The 25,325-nt window shown below is 45.9% G+C and overlaps 1 protein-coding gene across 1 annotated transcript in view; it reads left to right on the top strand.

Annotated features, from left to right (window-relative positions):
- LOC136593667 (hormonally up-regulated neu tumor-associated kinase-like) overlaps nucleotides 1-24,741 on the top strand; it is a 44,373-nt gene extending 19,632 nt beyond the window's left edge. The window contains exons 3-10 of the mRNA XM_066588656.1: nucleotides 11,339-11,406; nucleotides 13,605-13,897; nucleotides 14,760-14,815; nucleotides 15,000-15,138; nucleotides 15,240-15,353; nucleotides 15,411-15,535; nucleotides 24,249-24,444; nucleotides 24,585-24,741. Of these exons, the coding sequence (XP_066444753.1) occupies nucleotides 11,339-11,406; nucleotides 13,605-13,897; nucleotides 14,760-14,815; nucleotides 15,000-15,138; nucleotides 15,240-15,353; nucleotides 15,411-15,535; nucleotides 24,249-24,444; nucleotides 24,585-24,741 (1,148 nt within the window). The remainder of the gene's footprint in view (nucleotides 1-11,338; nucleotides 11,407-13,604; nucleotides 13,898-14,759; nucleotides 14,816-14,999; nucleotides 15,139-15,239; nucleotides 15,354-15,410; nucleotides 15,536-24,248; nucleotides 24,445-24,584) is intronic.
- The last annotated feature ends 584 nt before the right edge of the window (nucleotides 24,742-25,325 follow it).

Below are 25,325 nucleotides of genomic sequence, written 5' to 3'. Positions count from 1 at the left end.
CCAATGTCCCTGGAGGTCCCTTCCAACTCTACCATTCCATGATTCTATGACTCATTGGGCCATGATATGTTGCCAGTCTTCTAGGGTTCAGTTAGCAACTTAACAAGCCCAGGTGCGGTGTTGTGCCCAGTGTTGTGTTAACAGAGGCACTCTGGTGCGTCTTCTACTCCACTATTTCATGGAAGCTAAAGAACACAACACTGACCCCCCAGTCAGTGGATGAAATTTAACAAAAAGAAACTGATTTGTCAACATATTTTGAAGTCTCATTATTCTGTTATCAGTGGAGCTGAGTGAGAGATTTTGTTTGAGGGAGGGATGAGTTGAGGTTTCCATTGATACCATTTTTGGGTAGATGCAACTTTTTGATCACACAGTTTTCCATATTTAGGAAGCAAAGTGACTAAAAAACAGCTATTCTGGTATTGTTTTCCTGTTTTTTTGTTTTTCGCTTCTATGGTATTCACTATGTGGAACAAATAGCCTAAAACGGTTAATGTTTAGGTCATTACAGATCCAGAGTCCAATTCTGTACTTTTTTTATTGTATGTTTTAATTTTTTCCACTAATAAACAACTTGATAATGTAAAATAGACTTTTTTCATCTTGATTTTTTTCCTAAAATCTTTGTGTCTTTGCCACTAATAAAGATTATGGTATAAATTGGAGTTGAATGTTTTTCTATTTAGTGCCCACTTTCTTTTTGAAGTGGCTGCGTAGTCCAGGGTTTTAAGCCCCATTTAGACACGATTATTGCTGAAAATATGCTCAAAAGACAACTTTTGAGCTCTAATTGTTGCATGTAAATGTGCCCATCTTTCAGTTTTCTGTTGGACGATGGATTTCAGTTTGGCTTGAAATCCGTAGTTCAGCAGAACAGCTGATAAGACGGACCGCACGCTGTGCTCTGCTGGTGAGTGCTGATAACAGCTGATTACATTGTCTCAACTGTTCTCAGCTGTCAGCCCTGCAGAACAAAGAGAATTTATTCAGAGAACAGTGTGCGGTCCCCTAAATAAATTCAACTCCCAGTGGCACACACGCTACTAATGGGCACTAATAGGCATTAGTACCAATTAGTAGATTATGCAAAATGATCAATCAAAAGCCATCTTTTGAGCGATCATCGTTGTGTCTAAATGCACCTTCACAAAGCAGGCACTTCAGCACATGGCACAAGCTGCTGGATCTTGGAAATATTGTTTGCATGTAAACGCAGTATTTTAACTAAGGGTGAATGCAGACAGGCGGAAATTCCGCAGCGATATTTTCCGCAGAATTTCCACCCGTGCACTCTGGCATAGTATTGCATACATGCACACAATCCTGCAATCCTATGCGGGCAGCCGCAATCTGACCTTGTGAAAAGTCGCGTGGTAAACAAATTGCGGCATGCCCTATTTCTGTGTGAGCCTCGCAGAGGCCTGCACAGAAACATCACTGGTGACGCGCTGGCTCTGCTCTGTTATGTGCGCTATGCGCCAGCCGCACATAGTAGTGCGCCACGTGAGCCACGGATCACTGCAGGAGCACGGGTCGCATCCCGCTGTGGGAGTTCTCGCAGCAGGATCTGACCCAGCCGTCTGCATTCAGCAGCGAAAGACAAACCAATAATGAAAATATATAGCTGAGTTGCTTATTTTTAAACTTGTATAAGTACGTATGTGCAAAAAAATGAATCTCAGAAAACCTCTTTAATGTATTTTAACATCAAATGTAGAGATATTGAAGTCCGATTATGGAACAAAGATTAAAAAGTAAAAAAATATTAAAGAGAAAAGGAAAATAAAAATGTTAAAACTTCACCTTTCCCACTTCATTATGTACAAAAATAATATATATTTATAAATATATATCATTACAAATCTTGTGATGCCGCGTTTGTAATAACACACAAAGAAAAGTTAGTACATTATTTTGCCCGCACAAAAAACATGGCAAAAATAGCTAATTTTTAGAGATGAGCGAACACCAAAATGTTCGGGTGTTCGTTATTCGTAACGAACTTCCCGTGATGCTCGAGGGTTCGTTTCGAACAACGAACCCCATTGAAGTCAATGGGCGACCAGAACATTTTTGTATTTCGCCGATGCTCGCTAAGGTTTTCATGTGTGAAAATCTGGGCAATTCAGGAAAGTGATGGGAATGACACAGTGACGGATAGGGCAGGCGAGGGGCTACATGTTGGGCTGCATCTCAAGTTCCCAGGTCCCACTATTAAGCCACAATACCGGCAAGAGTGGGCCCCCCCCCTCCCAACAACTTTTACTTCTGAAAAGCCCTCATTAGCATGGCATACCTTTGCTAAGCACCACACTACCTCCAACAAAGCACAATCACTGCCTGCATGACACTCCACTGACACTTCTCCTGGGTTACATGCTGCCCAACCGCCCCCCCTCCCCCCCACAGCGCACACCAAAGTGTCCCTGCGCAGCCTTCAGCTGCCCTCATGCCACACCACGCTCATGTCTATTTAGAATTGCGTCTGCCATGACGAGGGACCGCAGGCACACACTGCAGAGGTTGGCACGGCTAGGCAGCGACCCTCTTTAAAAGTGGCGGAGCGATAGCCCACAATGCTGTACAGAAGCAATGAGAAATAGAATCCTGTGCCACCGCCATCAGGAGCTGCACACGTGGGCATAGCAATGGGGAACCTATGTGCCACACACTATTCATTCTGTCAAGGTGTCTGCATGCCCCAGTCAGACCGGGCTTTTTAATTCATAGACACAGGCAGGTACAACTCCCTATTGTGAAGTCCCTGTCGACCCACAGCATGGGTGGCTCCCTGGAACCCACTGGCGGTACACAGAAATATCCCATTGCATTGCCCAACACAGCTGAGGTAGTAATGTCGTGCTTAATGCAGGTGGGCTTCGGCCCACACTGCATGCCCCAGTCTGACTGGGGTTCTTTATAAGTGTACAGATGTAGTAAAAACTCCGTGTGCACCTACAGCATGGGTGGGTGCCAGGAAGCCACCGGCGGTACATAGAAATATCCCATTGCATTGCCCAACACAGCTGAGGTAGTAATGTTGTGCTTAACCCTTTCCAATCCAATTTGTATATGGTTTTCCTAGGGGGCTTACTCTTTTTCTGCTGTTATACAACGGCGCTATATGCTGGCTAAAGCCAGTACTGCATGAGCTGACACGTAGGATAGGCTCCGACAGCAGAGAGGCTGGCAATATACAGTAAGAGAACCCCGACGGACGTCTACCAACAACGGAGCTGTACAGCCTTAAACCCTAATGTCTTCACAGGTCACACAGTGGACTGGAAAGGGTTAATGCAGGTGGGCTTCGGCCCACACTGCATGCCCCAGTCAGACTGGGGTTCTTTACAAGTGGACACATGTAGGTTTAACTCCCTGTGGACCCACTGCCTGGGTGGGTGCCAGGAAGCCACCGGCGGTACATAGAAATATCCCATTGCATTGCCCAACACAGCTGAGGTAGTAATGTCGTGCGTAATACAGGTGGGCTTCGGCCCACACTGCATGCCCCAGTCAGACGGGTTCTTTAGAAGTGTACAGAAGTATTAAAAACTCAGTGTGCACCTACAGCATGGGTGGCTCCCTGGAACCCACCGGCGGTACACAAAAATATCCCATTGCATTGCCCAACACAGCTGAGGTAGTAATGTCGTGCGTAATGCAGGTGGGCTTCGGCCCACACTGCATGCCCCAGTCAGACTGGGGTTCTTTACAAGTGGACACATGTAGGTTTAACTCCCTGTGGACCCACTGCCTGGGTGGGTGCCAGGAAGCCACCGGCGGTACATAGAAATATCCCATTGCATTGCCCAACACAGCTGAGGTAGTAATGTCGTGCGTAATACAGGTGGGCTTCGGCCCACACTGCATGCCCCAGTCAGACGGGTTCTTTAGAAGTGTACAGAAGTATTAAAAACTCAGTGTGCACCTACAGCATGGGTGGCTCCCTGGAACCCACCGGCGGTACACAAAAATATCCCATTGCATTGCCCAACACAGCTGAGGTAACGTCAGCTGTAATGCAGGTGGGCTAAAAATTAATTTGATTACACTGTAGGCGAGGGCCCACAAAAATTGCTGTATCAACAGTACTAATGTACATCCCAAAAATTGGCCATGGCCAGCCAAGAGGGCAGGTGAAACCCATTAATCGCTTTGGTTAATGTGGCTTAAGTGGTAACTAGGCCTGGAGGCAGCCCAGTGTAACGAAAAATTGGTTCAAGTTAAAGTTCCAATGCTTTTAAGCGCATTGAAACTTATAAAAATTGTTCAGAAAAATTATTTGAGTGAGCCTTGTGGCCCTAAGAAAAATTGCCCGTTCAGCGTGATTACGTGAGGTTTCAGGAGGAGGAGCAGGAGGAGGAGGAGGAGGAATATTAGACACAGATTGATGAAGCAGAAATGTCCCCGTTTTGGATGGTGAGAGAGAACGTAGCTTCCATCCGCGGGTGCAGCCTACGTATTGCTTACGTATCGCTGCTGTCCGCTGGTGGAGAACAGAAGTCTGGCGAAATCCAGCCTTTGTTCATCTTGATGAGTGTTAGCCTGTCGGCACTGTCGGTTGACAAGCGGCTACGCTTATCTGTGATGATTCCCCCAGCCGCACTAAACACCCTCTCCGACAACACGCTAGCCGCAGGACAAGCAAGCACCTCAAGGGCATACAGGGCTAGTTCAGGCCACGTGTCCAGCTTCGACACCCAGTAGTTGTAGGGGGCAGAGGCGTCACCAAGGATGGTCGTGCGATCCGCTACGTACTCCCTCACCATCCTTTTGCAGTGCTCCCGCCGACTCAGCCGTGACTGGGGAGCGGTGACACAGTCTTGGTGGGGAGCCATAAAGCTGGCCAGGCCCTTAAAGACTGTTGCACTGCCTGGGATGTACATGCTGCTCGATCTACGCACATCCCCTGCAACATGGCCCTCGGAACTGCGCCTTCTGCCACTAGCGCTGTCGGCTGGGAATTTTACCATCAGCTTGTCCGCAAGGGTCCTGTGGTATAGCAACACTCTCGAACCCCTTTCCTCTTCGGGAATGAGAGTGGGCAGGTTCTCCTTATACCGTGGATCGAGCAGTGTGTACACCCAGTAATCCGTAGTGGCCAGAATGCGTGCAACGCGAGGGTCACGAGAAAGGCATCCTAACATGAAGTCAGCCATGTGTGCCAGGGTACCTGTACGCAACACATGGCTGTCTTCACTAGGAAGATCACTTTCAGGATCCTCCTCCTCCTCCTCCTCCTCAGGCCATACACGCTGAAAGGATGACAGGCAATCAGCCGGTGTACCGTCAGCAGCGGGCCAAGCTGTCTCTTCCCCCTCCTCCTCATGCTCCTCCTCCTCCTCCTGTACGCGCTGAGAAATAGACAGGAGGGTGCCCTGACTATCCAGCGGCATACTGTCTTCCCCCGCCCCCGTTTCCGAGCGCAAAGCAGCTGCCTTTATGGTTTGCAGGGAATTTCTCAAGATGCATAGCAGAGGAATGGTGACGCTAATGATTGTAGCATCGCCGCTCACCACCTGGGTAGACTCCTCAAAATTACCAAGGACATGGCAGATGTCTGCCAACCAGGCCCACTCTTCTGAAAGGAATTGAGGAGGCTGACTCCCACTGCGCCGCCCATGTTGGAGTTGGTATTCGACTATAGCTCTCCGTTGTTCATAGAGCCTGGCCAACATGTGGAGCGTAGAGTTCCACCGTGTGGGCACGTCGCACAGCAGTCGGTGCACTGGCAGCTTAAAGTGATGTTGCAGGGTGCGCAGGGTGGCAGCGTCCGTGTGGGACTTGCGGAAATGTGCGCAGAGCCGGCGCGCCTTTACGAGCAGGTCTGACAAGCGTGGGTAGCTTTTCAGAAACCGCTGAACCACCAAATTAAAGACGTGGGCCAGGCATGGCACGTGCGTGAGGCTGCCAAGCTGCAGAGCCGCCACCAGGTTACGGCCGTTGTCACACACGACCATGCCCGGTTGGAGGCTCAGCGGCGCAAGCCAGCGGTCGGTCTGCTGTGTCAGACCCTGCAGCAGTTCGTGGGCCGTGTGCCTCTTATCGCCTAAGCTGAGTAGTTTCAGCACGGCCTGCTGACGCTTGCCCACCGCTGTGCTGCCACACCGCGCGACACCGACTGCTGGCGACATGCTGCTGCTAACACATCTTGATTGTGAGACAGAGGAGGAGGAGGAGGAGGAGGGTGCTTTAGTGGAGGAAGCATACACCTCCGCAGATACCAGCACCGAGCTGGGGCCCGCAATTCTGGGGGTGGGTAGGACGTGAGCGGTCCCAGGCTCTGACTCTGTCCCAGCCTCCACTAAATTCACCCAATGTGCCGTCAGGGAGATGTAGTGGCCCTGCCCGCCTGTGCTTGTCCACGTGTCCGTAGTTAAGTGGACCGTGGCAGTAACCGCGTTGGTGAGGGCGCGCACAATGTTGCGGGAGACGTGGTCGTGCAGGGCTGGGACGGCACATCGGGAAAAGTAGTGGCGACTGGGAACTGAGTAGCGCGGGGCCGCCGCCTCCATGATACTTTTGAAGGACTCCGTTTCCACAACCCTATACGGCAGCATCTCAAGGCTGATGAATTTTGCGATGCGGACGGTTAACGTTTGAGCGTGCGGGTGCGTGGCGGCGTACTTGCGCTTGCGCTCGAACACTTGCGCAAGCGACGGCTGAACGGTGCGCTGAACTACACTGCTGGATGGGGCCGAGGACAGCGGAGATGAGGGTGTGGGTGCAGGCCATGAGGCGGTAGTGCCTGTGTCCTGAGAGGGGGGTTGCATCTCAGTGGCAGGTTGGGGCACAGGGGGAGAGGCAGGGGTGCAAACCGGAGACGGTGAACGGCCTTTGTCCCACCTTGCGGGGTGCTTGGCCATCATATGTCTGCGCATGGTGGTGGTGGTGAGGCTGTTGGTGTTGGCTCCCCGGCTGAGCTTTGCGCGACAAAGGTTGCACACCACTGTTCGTCGGTCGTCAGGCGTCTCTGTGAAAAACTGCCAGACCTTAGAGCACCTCGGCCTACGCAGGGTGGCATGGCGCGAGGGGGCGCTTTGGGAAACACTTGGTGGATTATTCGGTCTGGCCCTGCCTCTACCCCTGGCCACCGCACTGCCTCTTGCAACCTGCCCTGCTGATGCCCTTGACTCCCCCTCTGAAGACCTGTCCTCCTGAGTAAGCGTTGCACACCAGGTGGGGTCAGTCACCTCATCGTCCTGCTGCTCTTCCTCCGAATCCTCTGTGCGCTGCTCCCTGGGACTTACTGCCCTTACTACTACCTCACTGCAAGACAACTGTGTCTGATCGTCATCGTCCTCCTCACCCACAGAAAGTTGTTGAGACAGTTGGCGGAAGTCCCCAGCCTCTTCCCCCGGACCCCGGGAACTTTCGAATGGTTGGGCATCAGTGACGATAAACTCCTCTGGTGGGAGAGGAACCGCTGCTGCCCAATCTAAGCAGGGGCCCGAGAACAGTTCCTGGGAGTGTTCCCGCTCCTGAGCAGGTGTCATTGTAGTGGACTGAGGAGGCTGGGAGGAAGGAGGAGCAGCAGACAGAGGATTCGGATTGGCAGCAGTGGACGGCGCAGAACTGCGGGTAGACGATAGGTTGCTCGAAGCACTTTCTGCCATCCAGGACAGGACCTGCTCACACTGCTCATTTTCTAATAACCGTCTCCCGCGTGGACCCATTAATTGGGCGATGAATGTGGGGACGCCAGAAACGTGCCTCTCTCCTAATCGCGCAGCAGACAGCTGCGACACACCTGGATCAGGAGCTTGGCCTGTGCCCACACCCTCACTTGGCCCTCCGCGTCCTCGGCCACGTCCACGTCCACGTCCTCTAGGCTTACCCCTACCCCTCAGCATGCTGTATTACCAGTGATTAGATTTCCCAGGCAGGAAATAAATTGGCGCAAGACTGCAGGCCAAATATAATTTTTGCCCTTTTTGGAAAACGAAAGGCCCCACTGCCTCTAGTGAATGAATTATCTAAGTTTAATAACTGTGCTGTGTCCCTGCTTATGTGTCACAGAACGTGAGGGTAGCAGAGTTATTATAACTCTTGGAGAGCAGGTATTTTTTTTTCCCAATTAAGGAAAGCAAATGGCGAACCCAGCAGTAAAGCGTAGCTGGCTGCGTATGATTTAGCAATGTTTTTCACGCAGCTCACACGTCTACACAGGCGTAAGGACGGACACAGGCTGGACAAATAGATTTCTTTTCAGTTTTTTCCCACCAACAGGCAGCACTGCGTATATTCAATGAACCTGCGAAGTTTAATAACTGCGCTGTGTCCCTGCTTATGTGTCACAGAACGTGAGGGTAGCAGAGTTATTATAACTCTTGGAGAGCAGGTATTTTTTTTCCCAATTAAGGAAAGCAAATGGCGAACCCAGCAGTAAAGCGTAGCTGGCTGCGTATGATTTAGCAATGTTTTTCACGCAGCTCACACGTCTACACAGGCGTAAGGACGGACACAGGCTGGACAAATAGATTTGTTTTCAGTTTTTTCCCACCAACAGGCAGCACTGCGTATATTCAATGAACCTGCGAAGTTTAATAACTGCGCTGTGTCCCTGCTTATGTGTCACAGAACGTGAGGGTAGCAGAGTTATTATAACTCTTGGAGAGCAGGTATTTTTTTCCCCAATTAAGGAAAGCAAATGGCGAACCCAGCAGTAAAGCGTAGCTGGCTGCGTATGATTTAGCAATGTTTTTCACGCAGCTCACACGTCTACACAGGCGTAAGGACGGACACAGGCTGGACAAATAGATTTCTTTTCAGTTTTTTCCCACCAACAGGCAGCACTGCGTATATTCAATGAACCTGCGAAGTTTAATAACTGCGCTGTGTCCCTGCTTATGTGTCACAGAACGTGAGGGTAGCAGAGTTATTATAACTCTTGGAGAGCAGGTATTTTTTTTCCCAATTAAGGAAAGCAAATGGCGAACCCAGCAGTAAAGCGTAGCTGGCTGCGTATGATTTAGCAATGTTTTTCACGCAGCTCACACGTCTCCACAGGCGTAAGGACGGACACAGGCTGGACAAATAGATTTGTTTTCAGTTTTTTCCCACCAACAGGCAGCACTGCGTATATTCAATGAACCTGCGAAGTTTAATAACTGCGCTGTGTCCCTGCTTATGTGTCACAGAACGTGAGGGTAGCAGAGTTATTATAACTCTTGGAGAGCAGGTATTTTTTTCCCCAATTAAGGAAAGCAAATGGCGAACCCAGCAGTAAAGCGTAGCTGGCTGCGTATGATTTAGCAATGTTTTTCACGCAGCTCACACGTCTCCACAGGCGTAAGGACGGACACAGGCTGGACAAATAGATTTCTTTTCAGTTTTTTCCCACCAACAGGCAGCACTGCGTATATTCTATGAATAATAACTGTGTTGTGGCCCTGCCTATACAATTCTTTCCCTGCAGTATCAATGGAGGGTGCAATGCTCTGCAGAGGCGATTTTGAGAAGCCCAAAAAAAATGCAGCACAGCCAACAGCAGCCTGGACAGTACTGCACACGGATAAATATGGCCCTAGAAAGGACCGTTGAGGTTCTTGAAGGCTACACTCACTCCTAACACTCTCCCTGCCTATGCAGCACTTCTGTCCCTAATGCCAGGTGCAACGGTCTGCAGAGGCGATTTTGAGAAAGAAAAAAAAATCCCACTGCTAACAGCAGCCAACACACAGCTATCAGTGGCCCTAATAAGGACCTTTGGGGGGTCTTGAAGCCTACACTAACTACCAATTCTTTCCCTACAGCAGCTCCGGTATAAACAGCACTGTCCCTCATCTAACTCACACCGCATCTGAGGCGAGCCGCGGGAGGGGCCGACTTTTATATTAGGCGAACACCTGATCTCGCCAGCCACTCACAGCAGGGGGGTGGTATAGGGCTTAAACGTTGCAGGGGGAAGTTGTAATGCCTTCCCTGTCTTTCAATTGGCCAGAAAAGCGCGCTAACGTCTCAGGGAAGGAAGTGAAAGTAACCAGAACACCGCATGGTGTTCGTCACGAATAACGAACATCCCGAACACCCTAATATTCGCACGAATATCAAGCTCGGACGAACGCGTTCGCTCATCTCTACTAATTTTGTAAATCTCGCCTCAGAATAAATTAAATAGAAAGTGATCAAAAAGCCATATGAGTCACCAAATGGTACGGACAAAAATTAGAATTTGTCTTGCAAAAATTAAAAGCCTCAAACTGCACAGCTGAGCAAAGAAAAATAAATGTGGGGGGTCTATGAATGCGATTATACAAAAAAACATTTTTAAAAAAGGGTGAAAAAAGCAGTAAAATATTTTTTAAACTACATAAGTTTCATATTGATGGAATCGTACTGACCAGCAGAATTAATTTTACATATTGTTGATACTGCATGGTGAACACCGTAAGACAAAAAAGGGTCCTGAAAATAGAACAAATGAGGACTAGAGCTCATCCCGCAAGGAAACAAGCCTCATAGAGCTCCTCGAATGTAAAAACTAATCATTCATAAAGAAAAGTGTTTTCAGTTTACAAAAATAGCAAATTAAAAAAAACTGTATAAACTTCGTATCACCAGAAGCATGCTGACCCAAAGAATAATGTCATCCCATTATTTATTCTGCATGCTGAATGCCGAGAAAAGGAAATTAAAGAAACAATAGTGATTTTTTTTCTCTCAAACTCACCCCCCAACATATTATATCTACCCCAATATGATGTAATAAAAAATACAACTTATCCCGCAAAAAATGAGCCCTAGTAATGGCTCTAGGAATGTCACAACGAAAAAAACTGACATATCAGATCGTCCTTGGGACATAAAATGGGCCCGTGACTAAGGGGTTAAGTTACCAGACAGCCATGGTGGGCGTCTCATGGGTTCTGCACCGATACGCTGGAAGAACTTACACTATAATACATGTGAATGGGGTTTTAGAGCCGCACTCAGATATTGTACAGAAATAAAACAACACAAATTTCAGGGTATTGGGGATTTTGTCTGCGGATTTTAATATTTGACTGCAATGAATAGCGCCGCACGCAGCAATATTATGCCACCAAACAATGGAAACATTGCAGAAACCTAAAGGGCCGCCATTATAAAACAATGGTGTCTTACAGTCACTATAAATGAATGCCATGATGGTAAAGGCAGCCTAAGCAGTACATGTATCAGTGCTGTATACGCAGTATGCCACGATCTGTATGGCATCACTACCATGATGATGTCACAATCCAGACAGCGGTTAACATTCTAGCAGCCGCTTGGCTGGCCAGACATTGTGGACGGTGGGACGCAGTGGCATCTTGGTGACACTGTGCTCGCACTTTTCACATTTCCTACATAGGATTGATAACTTTTATCGAGAGAAAAACTCATCTGGTGAAAACCTTTATTGAGAGAAAAGCTCATCAGGTAAGAACTTTTATTATTAAGTACCTGAAGCAAAAGCTGGAGTAATTGCCAATAGTCCAAAATATGGGGTGCTGGCAAATGCATTATTTAGGGGGTGGGAATGTACAAGTCAATGTTATAATTGTATCCCCTCCTATAAGGTAACACTATGGTGTCCGTGTAATGAGATAGTTGATGTTATTTAATTCCTCTGTCAGTGGTTGTAATATGATAGCAGATTGCCGTATATAATTCACCTCATATTATTAGGTAGCTCAGTGACTGGATGTGTACAGATGTAGCAAAGTTCACCTTGACACTTAGGCCGGGTTCACATGGTCATATTTGCATTATGTATAATGCGCGCAAAACCAGCGCACATGACACGCAGTGAATAGAACCCAGTGATTACAACGGGTTTGTCCCCATATGCGTATTTTGTACGGGCATGTTGGTAGCACAAACAAATATGTGACATGTCCTATTTTCTGCACAGTGCAAGAGCATAAATGCGCCAGACATATGCAGGAAACCTGCAAGTTTGCAGCACATATGCACAAAATCCATATTATGGAGCGACCTCGGCTTCCGATCGTGCGTCATATTGACCCAACACCCAGAGGACATAAATGTCCATCCTGGGGCGTGAAGGGGATAAGGAGCACTTTGGCTCCTAGGGCTGATACTGAGGGCTACTAGATGTGCCCAGGGGCCTGTGTTCAGTAAATGATCCACTTTCTTTACTTTCCAGAGCTTTCTTTACCTCCGCTCCCCCTTTGGGGGCGAGGGGACGGATTGTCCTCCTCCATTTTGGAAGAGAGAAAGTGCCTGACCTGCATACTGAGGTAAGACCACCATCATCATGTATACAATCTGCACTGTTTGCTGGGAAAAATTCACATGTTTTCTGTCTTGTAATTGATATCAGTTCCTGAGTGGGCAAGTAATGGTCTCATTTGCTGCAACATCAACATTTGGCCGGGACCAGATTTCAGCTCTGTTTTCGGCCATAATACATGGGTCAGGAAGGGTATATTTTAGTGAAAAAACTTATAAGGCCACGTGTGCTCCTCTGGGAATTTTGCAAATATGGGAGATGGAACAATACCTCTGCATCGCCCCCTATTGGAAGGCACCATTCCTGCAAGTCAATGTAGACTTTTTAGACAAGCCTTATAATAATGACTAGGAATTGTTAACTAAGCCAGAATACCATACACAGACAGCTGCTTCTGGGTTTTTGACCTACTGTACACTAATGAGGGGCAAAAACCATGAAACAGCTGTCTGGGTGATGGTGAAATCACTGAAAAGTACAAGAGGGTCCAAGACGCCTTTTTTGAGCAATACAATATTAGGTGTTATAGCCACTAATTACTCCAGAAGGGTCATGATCCGGGGATTATTCCGATTGCCAGGCTGGGCTCAGCAAGTGATTTTTTTCCCCTTTAATGGGGAAAATTGGCTTTTACCTGATTTTTTTGCCTTCCTCCGGATAAACATTAGAAGTGTAATGTTTGGTCAATGTATAGGTGTTATTTGTGCACCAGCCTGTATGCTATAGTTAATTAGGCACTGAATGATATGGTTATATGGGCATATGTATAGGCTTATAACTCAGGACAGGCATTATTGCCTCATTAAAACCCTATGTTTTTTGGGACTAACATGCAAAGAAATCTTTTCTTCTTTAGCAGAAACATGCCTGTCAAGGACGGCACAAAAGGTGGGCAGCCCAGTCTGCCACACTACCCCCATAGGCTGCGTGTGGGGGAATATTATATCGGAAAAACCATAAACCAAGGTTCCTTCGGGAAAGTAGCTGAAGGCCTGCACTATCCAACCGGCCACAAGGTACAGTTTTTATTTCTATCTATTATAAGAAGACTATTGTAGCATCATTCATCACCTACATTACATTATAATGAACGACGCAGACCAATACACACACAGGTATAGCAGAGCTGAATTGTTTTAATGCAGAAGAGCTGTTAATCATGCGTCAGTGTGCCAACATGTGCCATCATATTGCTAGATGGTATCTCTGAAGTTCATAGGACGGCATGTAAACCCTCTCAGTTATCTGAGTGATCAAGGTGAAGAACTGAATGGCTATAATGATAAATTCACCTCTGCTATATCCTAGTATAGTTAATATATAATGTTTGGGTTCATTTCCGCTTGCTAACTGCACATCATGTATCCTGTCTGTAATATAGGTCGCAGTAAAAATCATTAATAAGGCCAATACCCTGAAGACCCCGACTGCCATAAAGAACTTGCAGCGGGAGATCAAGATCCAGAAAATGATTCAGCACCCAAACATCGTGCCTTTATATGAAGCTTATGAGACCGGCAGTTCATATTATCTGGTAATGGAGCTCTGCGAGGGCGGTGACCTCCTTGATAAGTTATCTGAAAAAAATAAAATTGAAGAACGGGAAGCCAAAAGTTACATCAGGCAAATTGTCACCGCCGTAGAGCATCTCCATAGAAAGGGGATTGTGCACAGGTAAAACATCTTTATGCACTGTATATTACATACATTCACTTTCTATATACATTGCATTACTTATTGTGCTCTGATACTGAATTCTACGATTCTAGCTTTACATTTCTGGAGGCTTCAGAGCTGAAACCTCCTGACATTTTTCACTAAGTCAATGTTCTTTCAAAGCTTCCTCCAGTGATTGACATTTTGGAAAGTGGCGTTATTGCAATGATCTGGTCTATGAAGCATAACCGCCTCACTGCGTTATATAGGGACTCAGCTAAGCTGTTATGGAGGAGTCCGCCAGCAAGATTCTTGTCGGTTTCCAACATAAACCAGCAAAACTGTGACTGCGGCTCTGGGTTGTAAAATTCAGGACTAGAGCCGGATACATAATGCAATGCAGTTACTTCATGGCGAATTGAAAATGCCATACATATAATAAAGTAGGGGCTTCTCCACACGACCGTATTTGCACAGCAAAAAGCATAGAATAGAACCAATTGATATCAATAGGTTTGTGTTTTGCACGCCCGTTAAAAAGTAGGACCTGCTCTATTTTCCTGTATTCTGCACAACAAAGATCCAATAGCGGCCTACGTCAGGTGTGCAAATACGAAAGGGGTAATTGTGAAACACTGCGTAAAAGGAAAAGAACACATCTGGACTTTTAATCCATGAAAAGGGTGTGTCGTGTGTGAAATGGCCCTGCATGCCCAAAAAGTTCAGCACTCTGCGCAGACACACCTCGTTCATGCGCTGCAGCGAGCAGTTTTTGCAAACACTCATGTGCAGCCGCCCTAAAGATCATTTCCATTACCTTGTACTTAGCTTGTAATTTATTACTACTGAACTGATTTACGATTTCCTTTGTTATTCATAGAGACATCAAATTGGAAAATATTTTGCTGGATGATGAGAGTAACATCAAACTTGTGGGTAAGTACCTTTCCTGCTGATGCCCCGCACAGCGCCTTCCATGAATGCTTCAGTGAAGACTCCTAGGCATAGAAAGAGCAGAATTGTAGATAAATTAGATACAATTCCTTCTAGATTTGTGTAGGATGTGAATCTATATAGAATTAGGAATCACTTCTTATGAATATTTATTTATAATTTACAGATTTTGGCCTAAGCAACACCATCAGCTATTATGGCTTATGCCCCCAGCCTCTTAGAACCCAGTGCGGGACAAGAGCTTATGCGGCCCCAGAACTACTTATGGGCAAACCGTACGATGCGAAAGTTGACGTCTGGTCAATGTAAGTAGACTTAGCTGGTTTTATAAGGACTCCTCAGGCCCCGCAGGCTTCTCCCTGCCCAGTTCGCCTAGACGGACATGTCTCTTTCTATGCACAAACAGGGAGAGACCTGGCAGAGTAGATGATCCGGGCAAGAAGAAGCCAGTACCGTCCTTCGGCAGCAGAAAACTGATGATGGATTCTATTAAAAGCTTCCATTTAGCCCAATTGTACAAGTACAACAATATGGATAATTTCTAACTTACCTCTTTGATTTGTATTCTCTATTTCAGTGGAGTCACCGTCTACGCAATGCTGACTGGCCAGTTCCCTTATAATTCAGAGCTAAACATCGGAAATAACTTTGTCAACCAACTGAAAGACAGGCAAATAGTATTCCCAACAGAACTGTCTAAAGGTAACATTCAGTGTATGACAGGGGGCTGTTACCATCAAACATGGGACATAAAGCATTGCCTTCAGAACTTGTCTCTGTAGTGTCTAGAATAGAGATGAGTGAGTATACTCGCTAAAGGCAATTGTTCGAGTGAGCATTGCTTTTAGCGAGTATCTCCCCAGCTCGAGACAGAAGGTTCGGGTGCCAGCGCGGGGGAGCGGTGAGTGGCGGCTGTCAGCAGGAGGAAGCGGGGGGGAGAGAGGGAGAGAGAAATCTCCCCTCCTTTCCACCCCGCTCTCTCCCGCAGCTCCGTGCCCGCTGCCGCCACCCGAACCTTCCGTCTCGAGCGGGGGAGATACTCGCTAAAGGCAATGCTCGCTCATCTATAGTCTAGAACAAGAATATATACTCAGATTTATTTTGTAAATGTAATTTTAAATCAGGAGCTGTAAACTTTATAAGGAAACTCCTGCAGCCAGACCCGCGAAAAAGACCTACTCTGAAGACACTCCTCAAAGACAAATGGCTGAATGACAAGCGTTCCATCTAAATAAAGGTAATCATTTGTTCCTGTTGTTTTTATATCTTTATCATATTTTGCAGCTATACAGATATCGTCATCGCTCAAATCTCTCCCTTTCTCTTTTCTCCACGGCAGCGTATTTCTGCCAAGTTTTCCCGACTGGCCGATATATGCGACCATCTGATGCACTGAATCCCAATGCATCAGTTCAGATGGATGATTCTCCTGTCTGTAAAAAAGGCCGGCCACAAAAAATTGAGCATATAGTGTGCATTCTGGCCGGCTATTTTTACACCGGTCAAAAACGACAGTTCTGGAACTATCTTCCAGCCGGAATAAGGCAGCCAGTCCCTCAGACTTCTATGGGAGCTGCTGAAAAAAGGGAGGTGGGAGGGACTTTATCAGAGGCTCTGCTAAACTCCCTCCCTCTTCTCTCCCCCTCTCCTCCCCTTGCCGGCTTCCAGCAAGGGGAGGGGGCAGGAAATTAGCACACTAGCGCCCGCCCCCTCCTGCCTTCTACCTTGCTGACAGCCAGAGAGGGGTGGAGAGGGAGCAGGAGTTTAATATACTTGTACAAACTTGAACTTGTAGTTTGCTGTTTTCAGTTGGATGAAGACTGATAAAACTTTAAAAATCTTTTAGCAAAACCAAATCTACTTATGTGCCACATGATTTATTGTGAAGAGCTCTGAATTCACATGGGCGAGTGCGTGTTCCACCCAACATTCTCGGACAGAAGTCGCATCGCACAACACACGGACTCCCCGTTGTCTGTGTGCCGAGCAGGAGATGCACATCTGCATGAGAATAGAACATGCTGTGATTTTTCCGTCTTACAGCATCGCTGCCAGAGAAAAATCTCCAATGTAAATATACCCATCAGAAATAACGGGCTGTATTTTCGAGGATATTTTGTGCGTTTTACAATGCACAAAACTCGCACGATTTTCTCCCTCTGAGAGTACCTTCACACGGGTATCTCTTTTATAAGGGTGGCTTATTATAATGTTATCGTGATGATATAACAGATGGCTTTGTTACTTGCATCTACTCAGGTATTCTCATGTTTCATTGTTCTTCTAGGGTCCAGTCTACACCTGAAACTGGCCTGATGATCCCAAGAGGAAAACACAGTCATCTTGAAAAAGAAAACAGCGGAACATTTCGTTCTACTTCCTAACTTCCCTTTACCCTTTCTTTACCCTTTACCCTTTCTTCCTACCCTTTCCCCCTTTTACCATTGATATATTAATAATTAAAAAAATTGAAAAATTAAAAAAGAGTTCCTCTACTTAAAACAAATCCTTAGTTTGTGTTTCTTCCAATTCTTCTGTTCTCTGTCTGATGAGTTTAGGGCGTCTTTACAAAGGACAACTGTCTTTCAAATAATATCTCAAAACAGTGAATGTAAGTAATCATTGCGCCGTATAAACAAGACCACCAGCAGGATGATGAGATAGAATTTGTTCACTGGTCACTTGGTTTCAGCTCACCTAAAAATAGTCCCTGATTGGTTGCTTATCATCTGGTATAAGCGGTTAATCATTCGTCTTCCAACAACGAGCCAATAATTTTGCAGAGAGACGCGCTTCAGCACCCGCAAAATGAACAAATCAAGAACATTTGTTCTGTGTAAAAGCGCAAAAACAATAGTTATTCTTATGCTAAAACCATACACAAGTGACTGTTTCCAGCTGCTATTAGAATGACAGTTGGCCCATGTAAAGGCACCCTTGGAGTACAATCATTAGCAAGTTGCAAAGCAGGGTAGGGTGATAGATATGGAGAAGATATAGGGTGGTGCAGCGCTGTGGAGAGTTTTATGGATGAGAGCAAGGAGTTTATATTGTAACCTACAGTGGATGGCAACCAGAACAATGACTGGTACAGGGTGGAGGCATCAATACAGTGCTGGCACAGGGTGAAGCACATTATATGGGTCTTGTTATTAAAAAAGAAAAAAAAACTTGTCTATTCCTCCGCAGGCCATCTTCTTACAGCATCTCCTACAGTCCCTGGGTCACCTCACTGCAAACCGTCCAGATCCTCTTCATCTTGTTATGATGTGTCCTTTGCCAGCATTCTTCTTCCTGCTGGGCAATGTTCGCTACTTCAGTAGTGACGTAACGTTAACTGCCTAGCAGGGAATGCCGAGCTATTGCAGAGACTGTGCATGCTCTCTGTTTCTCTGCAAAAGTATAGAAACTTGCGCGACAAGACAGCGAAGAATCGGTTAGACTAGTAGAGAGAAGGCAGCACTCAAGCTTGATAAAGACCATTCAAGTTGGTCAAAACGTGGCTTAGTGGACCGAATAAAAATACATCTGCACATATGATTTTCTACCAAGAAGTTTCCTGAGTACTGCATGCTCTCTACTTGTCTTGATGATTACTGGTTAATTCTTTGGAGTCGGAGTCTGGACAACAAGCGTGCACCTTTCCAGCTTCCCCACTGACTGTGGATCGATGGGAAACTGCAAGAGCCAAGAAAAGATCAGTGAGGAGAAGATGTGGTAAGTAGGCTGCCTGGGGAGGAATAGGTAAGCATTGTTTTTTTTTCTAGTGACAGAACCCCTTTAACTAAATATTCACCGTGCTGAGAGAAAAAGAAAACACCCATTTACATGCAATATTATCACTCAAAATTTGTTCAAACAACTGAAAATGAGTGATAATCGCTACATGTAAATACTGCCATCATGCACTTTTTGTCTAAACAATGATTATAAGGTGAGAGAGAAAAAGAATCTCTCAACAGACTGCATGCTGTGTTCTCCACAGGAGCCAGAGATTACATTGTATTCTACTGGCAGCCCTGATGAGAGCAGTACAGCTGTGTGCACAGCTGGGTGTGTGAGTAATCACATGCTGGACTTTGCAAACAGCTCCTGGAGGCCCCTTTACCTGCAAATCAAGATTATAAAGTGTTAATGGACATTAGTGTCCATTAACACTCTATGCATAAAGATCGCTAAAAATTTCAAACGTTTGAAAAATTATCTTTCCGTGTAAATGGCCCTTAAGCGAGCCTCTGTGACTTCTGCAAGAGCTAATTGGCAAAAAGAGTTTCAATTAAAGGGGTTCTGTCATTAAAAAGAAAAAATTCAGTACTTACCTATTCGTTCCCTGTCAGTATACTTACCAGATCTTCACCTCCCTGATCTTCTCCTGTCTCCTGCAGTACAGGGGAGTCACCTCCCCTCCAGCTGGCTGATTCCTCTACTTCCTGTGTCAAAGCGTACATTCACAGGCAGTCTCCTTCCTGACAGCCAATGTACACTACGTCACAGTTCACAGGCCAGCAGGGGAAATGCCGAGCTTCTGCAAAGACTACTCATGCATGTAATCTCGGCAATAGATTGGGATTCCTTCCTAGTCAGTGAAGGCTATGTCATGGTCATGTGACCTTCACTGAAGAATGTGAGCAATGCCGGCTTCATAACAAACCGGCACGGCAGGAGGAGACGTGACCCTGGTGACTGCAGAAGATGAGCAAGGAGAAGATGCTGTAAGAAGACCGCCTGTGGAGGAATAGGTGAGTATAGGATTTATTTATTTTTTTATGAGAAAACCCCTTTAAGGAAATGAGATGGAAGCGTGGGTTAAACAGGTGCCTTGCCCATTAATTAAAAGCACACAAAGTCTTTTCAAGAAAGACTGGTTCATGCAAACAACTTTCAGAAGACCTCACAATGCATAATACAGAGACACATAAGGTTGGAAAAAGCTACAGAAATTGCGAAGTATCTTGGTGTACATCAATCCATGGTTAGAGAAATTATCTACAAATGAAGAAAATTCATATCAGCCGGCATAAAAAAATGTGACTTCAATGACAGCAATGGAGCATTTTGGATTTGTTGCAGATTTGATGTAAATTCGATGTCAAATCCGCTGCAAATATCTGCAGTGTGAATATAATGTTAGGGGTGGGTGTCCTGTTAAGATTTCTCCAAGAGCACAATGGGTAATCCTAAAAGTGGTGACAAAGAAGCCAAGAGTAACAGCAAAAGGCCTACAGAAGATTCCAGAAAATGCTAAATAAACTCTGTCCATGTGTCCACTAATAGAAAACCAAGTGAACACAAATGGTATTCATGGAAGGACACCATGAGGGAAGCCACTGTTATCCAAAAAAACATTGTTACTCATCTAGCTTTCCTGAGACACCTGGATGCTCCACAATGGTTCTGGGAAAATGTTCTATGGAAAGAGAAGACAAAACTGGAACTTTGTAGCACAAATACACAATGCAATGTCTTGAGGAGAAAGAACCCTCACACCGACCCCAGAACCTCATCCTAGCTGAACCTCATAAGGCTTAAACAGCCATTAAATTCAAGAGTGTGTGTGAATGGGCCTTGTGTGCACAAAAATTACAGTAATATGTGCAGAAGCGCAAGCAACACGCTGATTATGATCCTACTCAAACCTCGTTCATGTACAATTACGCAGCACAAACGTTCGTGTGATGCCGCCATTACTGAGAGAATCTGGGCTGGGAAGTCATATAGGGGTCTGTTCTGGGGTTTGCATTTCTTCAGGGGGTTTGGTCCCTAAATACCATTTACCATGTACCGTTCCTCCGTTGTGCATGGGAAGGATGATTTGTGTTTAACTAAGCTATAATTAACTAAGCTATTAATATGAGCAAAATGACAACCATTTTAGAGCTGTCAATGTCAGTATTTGGAATGATATAGAATTTTATAACAGACTTCATGTATCAAAAGAGCTTAGATAAAGAGAAGTGACTATGCAGGCTGTGATGACCAAAGTTCTGATTTTGTATCTGGTACTATGGAAATAAGTTGCGAGATCTGATTGTGTAGTGGCAAAGAATTAATAGGACCCCTATAAAATGTCTGCTGTATATTGTCTGTATTGTCTTGTACATTGTCTTGGAATGGGAAATGAATCAGCAGAATGTGTATTACAGTTTGCAGGAATGAAAAGGTTAGTGTCTGCAAATGAGCTGTCTCTGTCTGCAAATGTATCATTTTATGTTGTGAGTTTGGAAGTCAGGTGACCATGCTTCATATATGTGATTGCAAAGATGATGTGCAAGTCAGTCAGTGTTTTGGCCAGGAGCGGAGTCATACACATAACTGAGACTGTGGGCCCGATATTCATCCTGTGATTTCCTCCCTGTTGCACCATAAACTGCATCTGCACCAGTGACTTGTTTTGACCTATCTACCTGTTGAACTGTTCTGTTTGGATTTACAGGTAAAGTAACACTGCCATCCTTTCTTGGCTTTGTTTCAAACGACCCCCTGTGTGTGTGGACTATTATTCCATCATCCGGATTCACCGCAGAGGAAGGAACGGTGGCGTCACCTGTGGCAACAAACTGTAGGTTAAAACCGCGGTTTCCCGTGACCTCCCCCTAGTAGTAACTTGGACAGGTCCCATGCTACCCTTACAGGGAAGGAAATGGTAGAACTAACGTGATAAGTGACAACTGTGTCCCCCTCCCTTCTAGGTAGCTCACTGCACTTGCTTTGGACACCCTGAACGCTTTTTACAAGACCTCTTGTATCTCAATTGGTTTAGTTGTCTTTGTACAAGAGCGCCCTATAGAAACATATAGCTGCTGCACACTACTTATGCTCTTACCCAAACTACATCCGTGTTTCTAAAGACCCATTAACATTGGACAACTGTCAGCTACATGTTCTGCAGGAGCGGGTGACGTCACCGCTAGTTGTTCGCACTCCTGCAGAACGTTTAGACAGGTAGATCATCATTGAGAATCGCTCACTTGTTGGTAACTCCTTGCTCAGTGCTTCCCATTCTATGTGACACATTGAGCGGGGAGCGTTTAGACGCGGCGATAAGTGAACGAAACAGCGAGGATTTTTATGCTGGCTGAAAGTGAGAAACAAACGAATAGTAAATGATGGTTTGCATTTAGATACAATTTGATTAAATGAAATTTGCATGATAATTGTCCCATGTAAATGGGGCATAAGTGACTGTGTAAGGGGGTACGGTTTAATTTAATTGTTGTATTGTTGATATTTTTGGGGGGTCAATGCAAGCGGGTTACCCTCCAGGTGGGAGATGGTAGTGCCACCGTGACGAGGCCCTAACCTAAACCCCGCTGTCTCCTAGGCCAAGACGCGCTCCTCGGACGCTGCGAAAACTCTGATCGCTATGGTAATGCATTGCAGTACTTCTGACTGGAGCTCCTTCACATAAGAGGACAGCGGGAAATAGATTTTATCACTAGGTAATTAAGGAATTGCTGTGCATGCAATTTCTTTCTGTAAAAGCATGTGCCCTATTCTTTTGCCTAATTTAGCAGAATTGTCGCTGTAACCCCTTAATAACCGCCCTTACATCTTTTGATGGCAGCTGCATCAGAAGCTTGGCTGGGCTCTTGTGCCAGGGGGAGCGGGTGCTTGGATAACAGCCTGGTACTTGTAACACCGAGTATCGAAGAAACCTCCGATTTCAGGTGTTTAACCCCCTCACACGTCATGGTCAGTGTGATTGCGGCATTTAAAAGGTTCCCTCTGTCACTCATCAGACCACCCTGATGTGATCGTGAGGTCCTGATGGGTTGGTTGAATACAGCCTCTGGGTCTGCCAGCTACGGTGGCCTATGAAGTTTAGTCTCTTGGCTGAGCTTCATACTGTGTTTCCCCGATAGTAAAAATATAAGCCCTCCCCCAAAAATAAGCCCTAGCAAAACTACATTGAAAAACTGTGTTTGGATCCTTCGTGCTGGGCTGTGGTTCTACTGCAGGCTTCCGTGTACTCCTGAACGCCTACAAAGTATTCTCTTTCTGGTAGCGGGGATGGAATACCCCGCCTTCAGCAAGCGATTGCTCTGATTGGTTCATCGAGCGCCATGTCAGCCAATCAGAAGCGGCGCTCAATGAACCAATCACAGCCATTCAATTATGTCATTCAATGGTTAATCGAGTGCCAGCTCTGATTAACATACACTCATTGTAAAAAAAACACACACCTAGAAGGAGTTGTCAGAATCGAATGTAACTTTCTCTGTGTGATTGTAATATCGATATAAGTAAGTGATTACAATATCAGAGCAAAGGGATAACTTATTATGGAATCCGAACATTTGAAGGGAGGCTCTAGTACCCCGTTGTACCACCTCTAGCTTGGATGCAAGATGTGATATGGGTGGGCATGTAGGCTCTAGTACCCTGTTGGGCCATCTCTAGCTTGGATGCAAGATGTGATATGGGCAGGCATGTAGGCTGCAGTACCATGTTGTAGTGTCTCTAGTTTGGATGCAAGATGTGATACGGGTGGGCATGGAGGCTCTAGTAACCTGTGGGGCTGCCTCTAGCTTGGATGCAAGATGTGATACAGGAGGGCATGGAGGCTCTAGTACCCTGTTGAGCCGCCTTTAGCTTGGATACAAGATGTGATATAGGCGGCCATGGTGGCTCTCGTACCCTATTGTACTGCTTCTAGCTTGGATGTAAGATGTGATACAGGAGGGCATGGAGGCATACAGGTTCTGTATGGTATCCTGTGGTAAATCACTCCACTTTTGCTGTATGACTGATAGAGAGTACGAGAGGAGAGAGAGAGTGTTGCCTGGAGCAGAATCTCACAGATAACTGAGACTGTGGATTGATTGGATTACCTCAAGAGTCCTCCTTGTCACATCACCTTCTGAAAATGTTAAGTATTCTTCTTCTGGATTGTCACTGTTGTTGTTGGAACTTTGTTGGACTTAAGTAAACAGGCATTACAGACTGTCCCCATTTTCCTCAGAAAGTTATCCATGTGCATGGACTACTTTATTTCCGTCTCAAGGTTCACCACACAGGGAGGAACGGTGGCATCATGAGTAAGAAGAACTGTAAGGTAACCCTAGTTACCCTTTCCCTTTAACCTCAGTTAGAAGTCTTTTAGAAATGAATGTACGGTACGTGTTTTTGCAATGTATACAGAGAATGTGAAATTAATTTTTTTTTCCAGTCTCCAAGACTGCCCTAGGGGGATTTTCACACAGGATGGAAATGCTGCAGAATTTCCAGATGGAAAATCTGCAGCATTTACACTACAAGCCATGTAGATGAGATTTAAGAAACCTAAAAATGCTAATGTAAACCCAGCATTAGTGAGTTATGTATACACGGTGAACACAATACATTAGGTTTCCCATTGAGTGCATCCAGTCAATGGGGTTATATGTCTTTTAGGCTCATTCACACTTTTTATCAGTGAAGGTTTTCATCTCGGCTCTGAATTCACTCACCGATCAGCCTGATGTTAAAGCCGTTCTGAAGCGGCTCTGTGACCTGTATGCTTTACATGGAATAGTCACAAGTGCTGGTGACTTCTTACAACATGGGTACCTATCAGGGAAACAGCTGGACGTGGTCACTACAGCTTACCTGAGCCTCCTGGCTGAGCTCTGGTGGGTAACCATGAGGTTTGGTGCAGGTTGGCACCTGAAGTGCAGTGACTAGAGTTGCATCCTATTGATATTAATAGACTGAAATTTAGGAGAAACTTAAATTTACTCAACTCTAAAACATTTTCTTTTTCTATTTGTAGGAAAGATGCAGTTCTACTGGTTGATGCTTTTGATTTCACAGATGAACAGTTGTTATCGGCTCTTGGGATGTATGATGGGAATGTGTATCATAGCCTGCTGGAATGGGCTCAAAAAAACCCTGAGAACAAGAAGGTGAAATCTGAGCGAGATGACTAGTCACATTCCAGACCTAGTTTCTTTTAAAGAGGTTGTACCAGAATCACAAGTTCCACAGGATAGAGGATAACTTGCTTATTGGTGGGCGTCTCACTGCTGAAAAGTAACCAATCAGCTTGCTTCTATGATTTAGTAGAGATCATCTAAAAATGAAAGATGAAGAAAGCATATTAGAAAAAAGTTAAATGAACCCATCAAGTTGTGTACAGTAATGTCCAACTCTTCCCAATATTCACTGTCACTCAAAGAAGGATGGGGAACATTGTTCTCAAGGGTGATAAGCCCAATGAGAATACATGCATGCTTAACTCGTGTGGGGAAGTCAGGGTTAATAGGTGTTGACTAAAGATGAGCGAGTTTACTCGCTAAAGGCAATTGCTCGAGCGAGCATTGCCTTTAGCGAGTATCTCACCGCTCGAGACGGAAGGTTCAGGTGCCGGCGCGAAGGAGCGGTCAGCAGGAGGGAGCGGGGGGGGGGGGGAGAGGGAGAGAGAGATCTCCTCTCCGTTCCGCCCCGCTCTCCCCCACAGTTCCCTGCCCGCTGCCGGCACCCGAACCTTCCGTCTCGAGCGGGCAGGTACTCA

This window comes from Eleutherodactylus coqui, unplaced genomic scaffold (assembly GCF_035609145.1).
Source record: "Eleutherodactylus coqui strain aEleCoq1 unplaced genomic scaffold, aEleCoq1.hap1 HAP1_SCAFFOLD_34, whole genome shotgun sequence".
In the NCBI taxonomy this organism is placed as follows: Eukaryota; Metazoa; Chordata; class Amphibia; order Anura; family Eleutherodactylidae; genus Eleutherodactylus; species Eleutherodactylus coqui.
The sequence above is the reverse complement of the archived record's forward strand: the minus strand, read 5'-3'. Positions and strand labels throughout refer to the sequence as shown.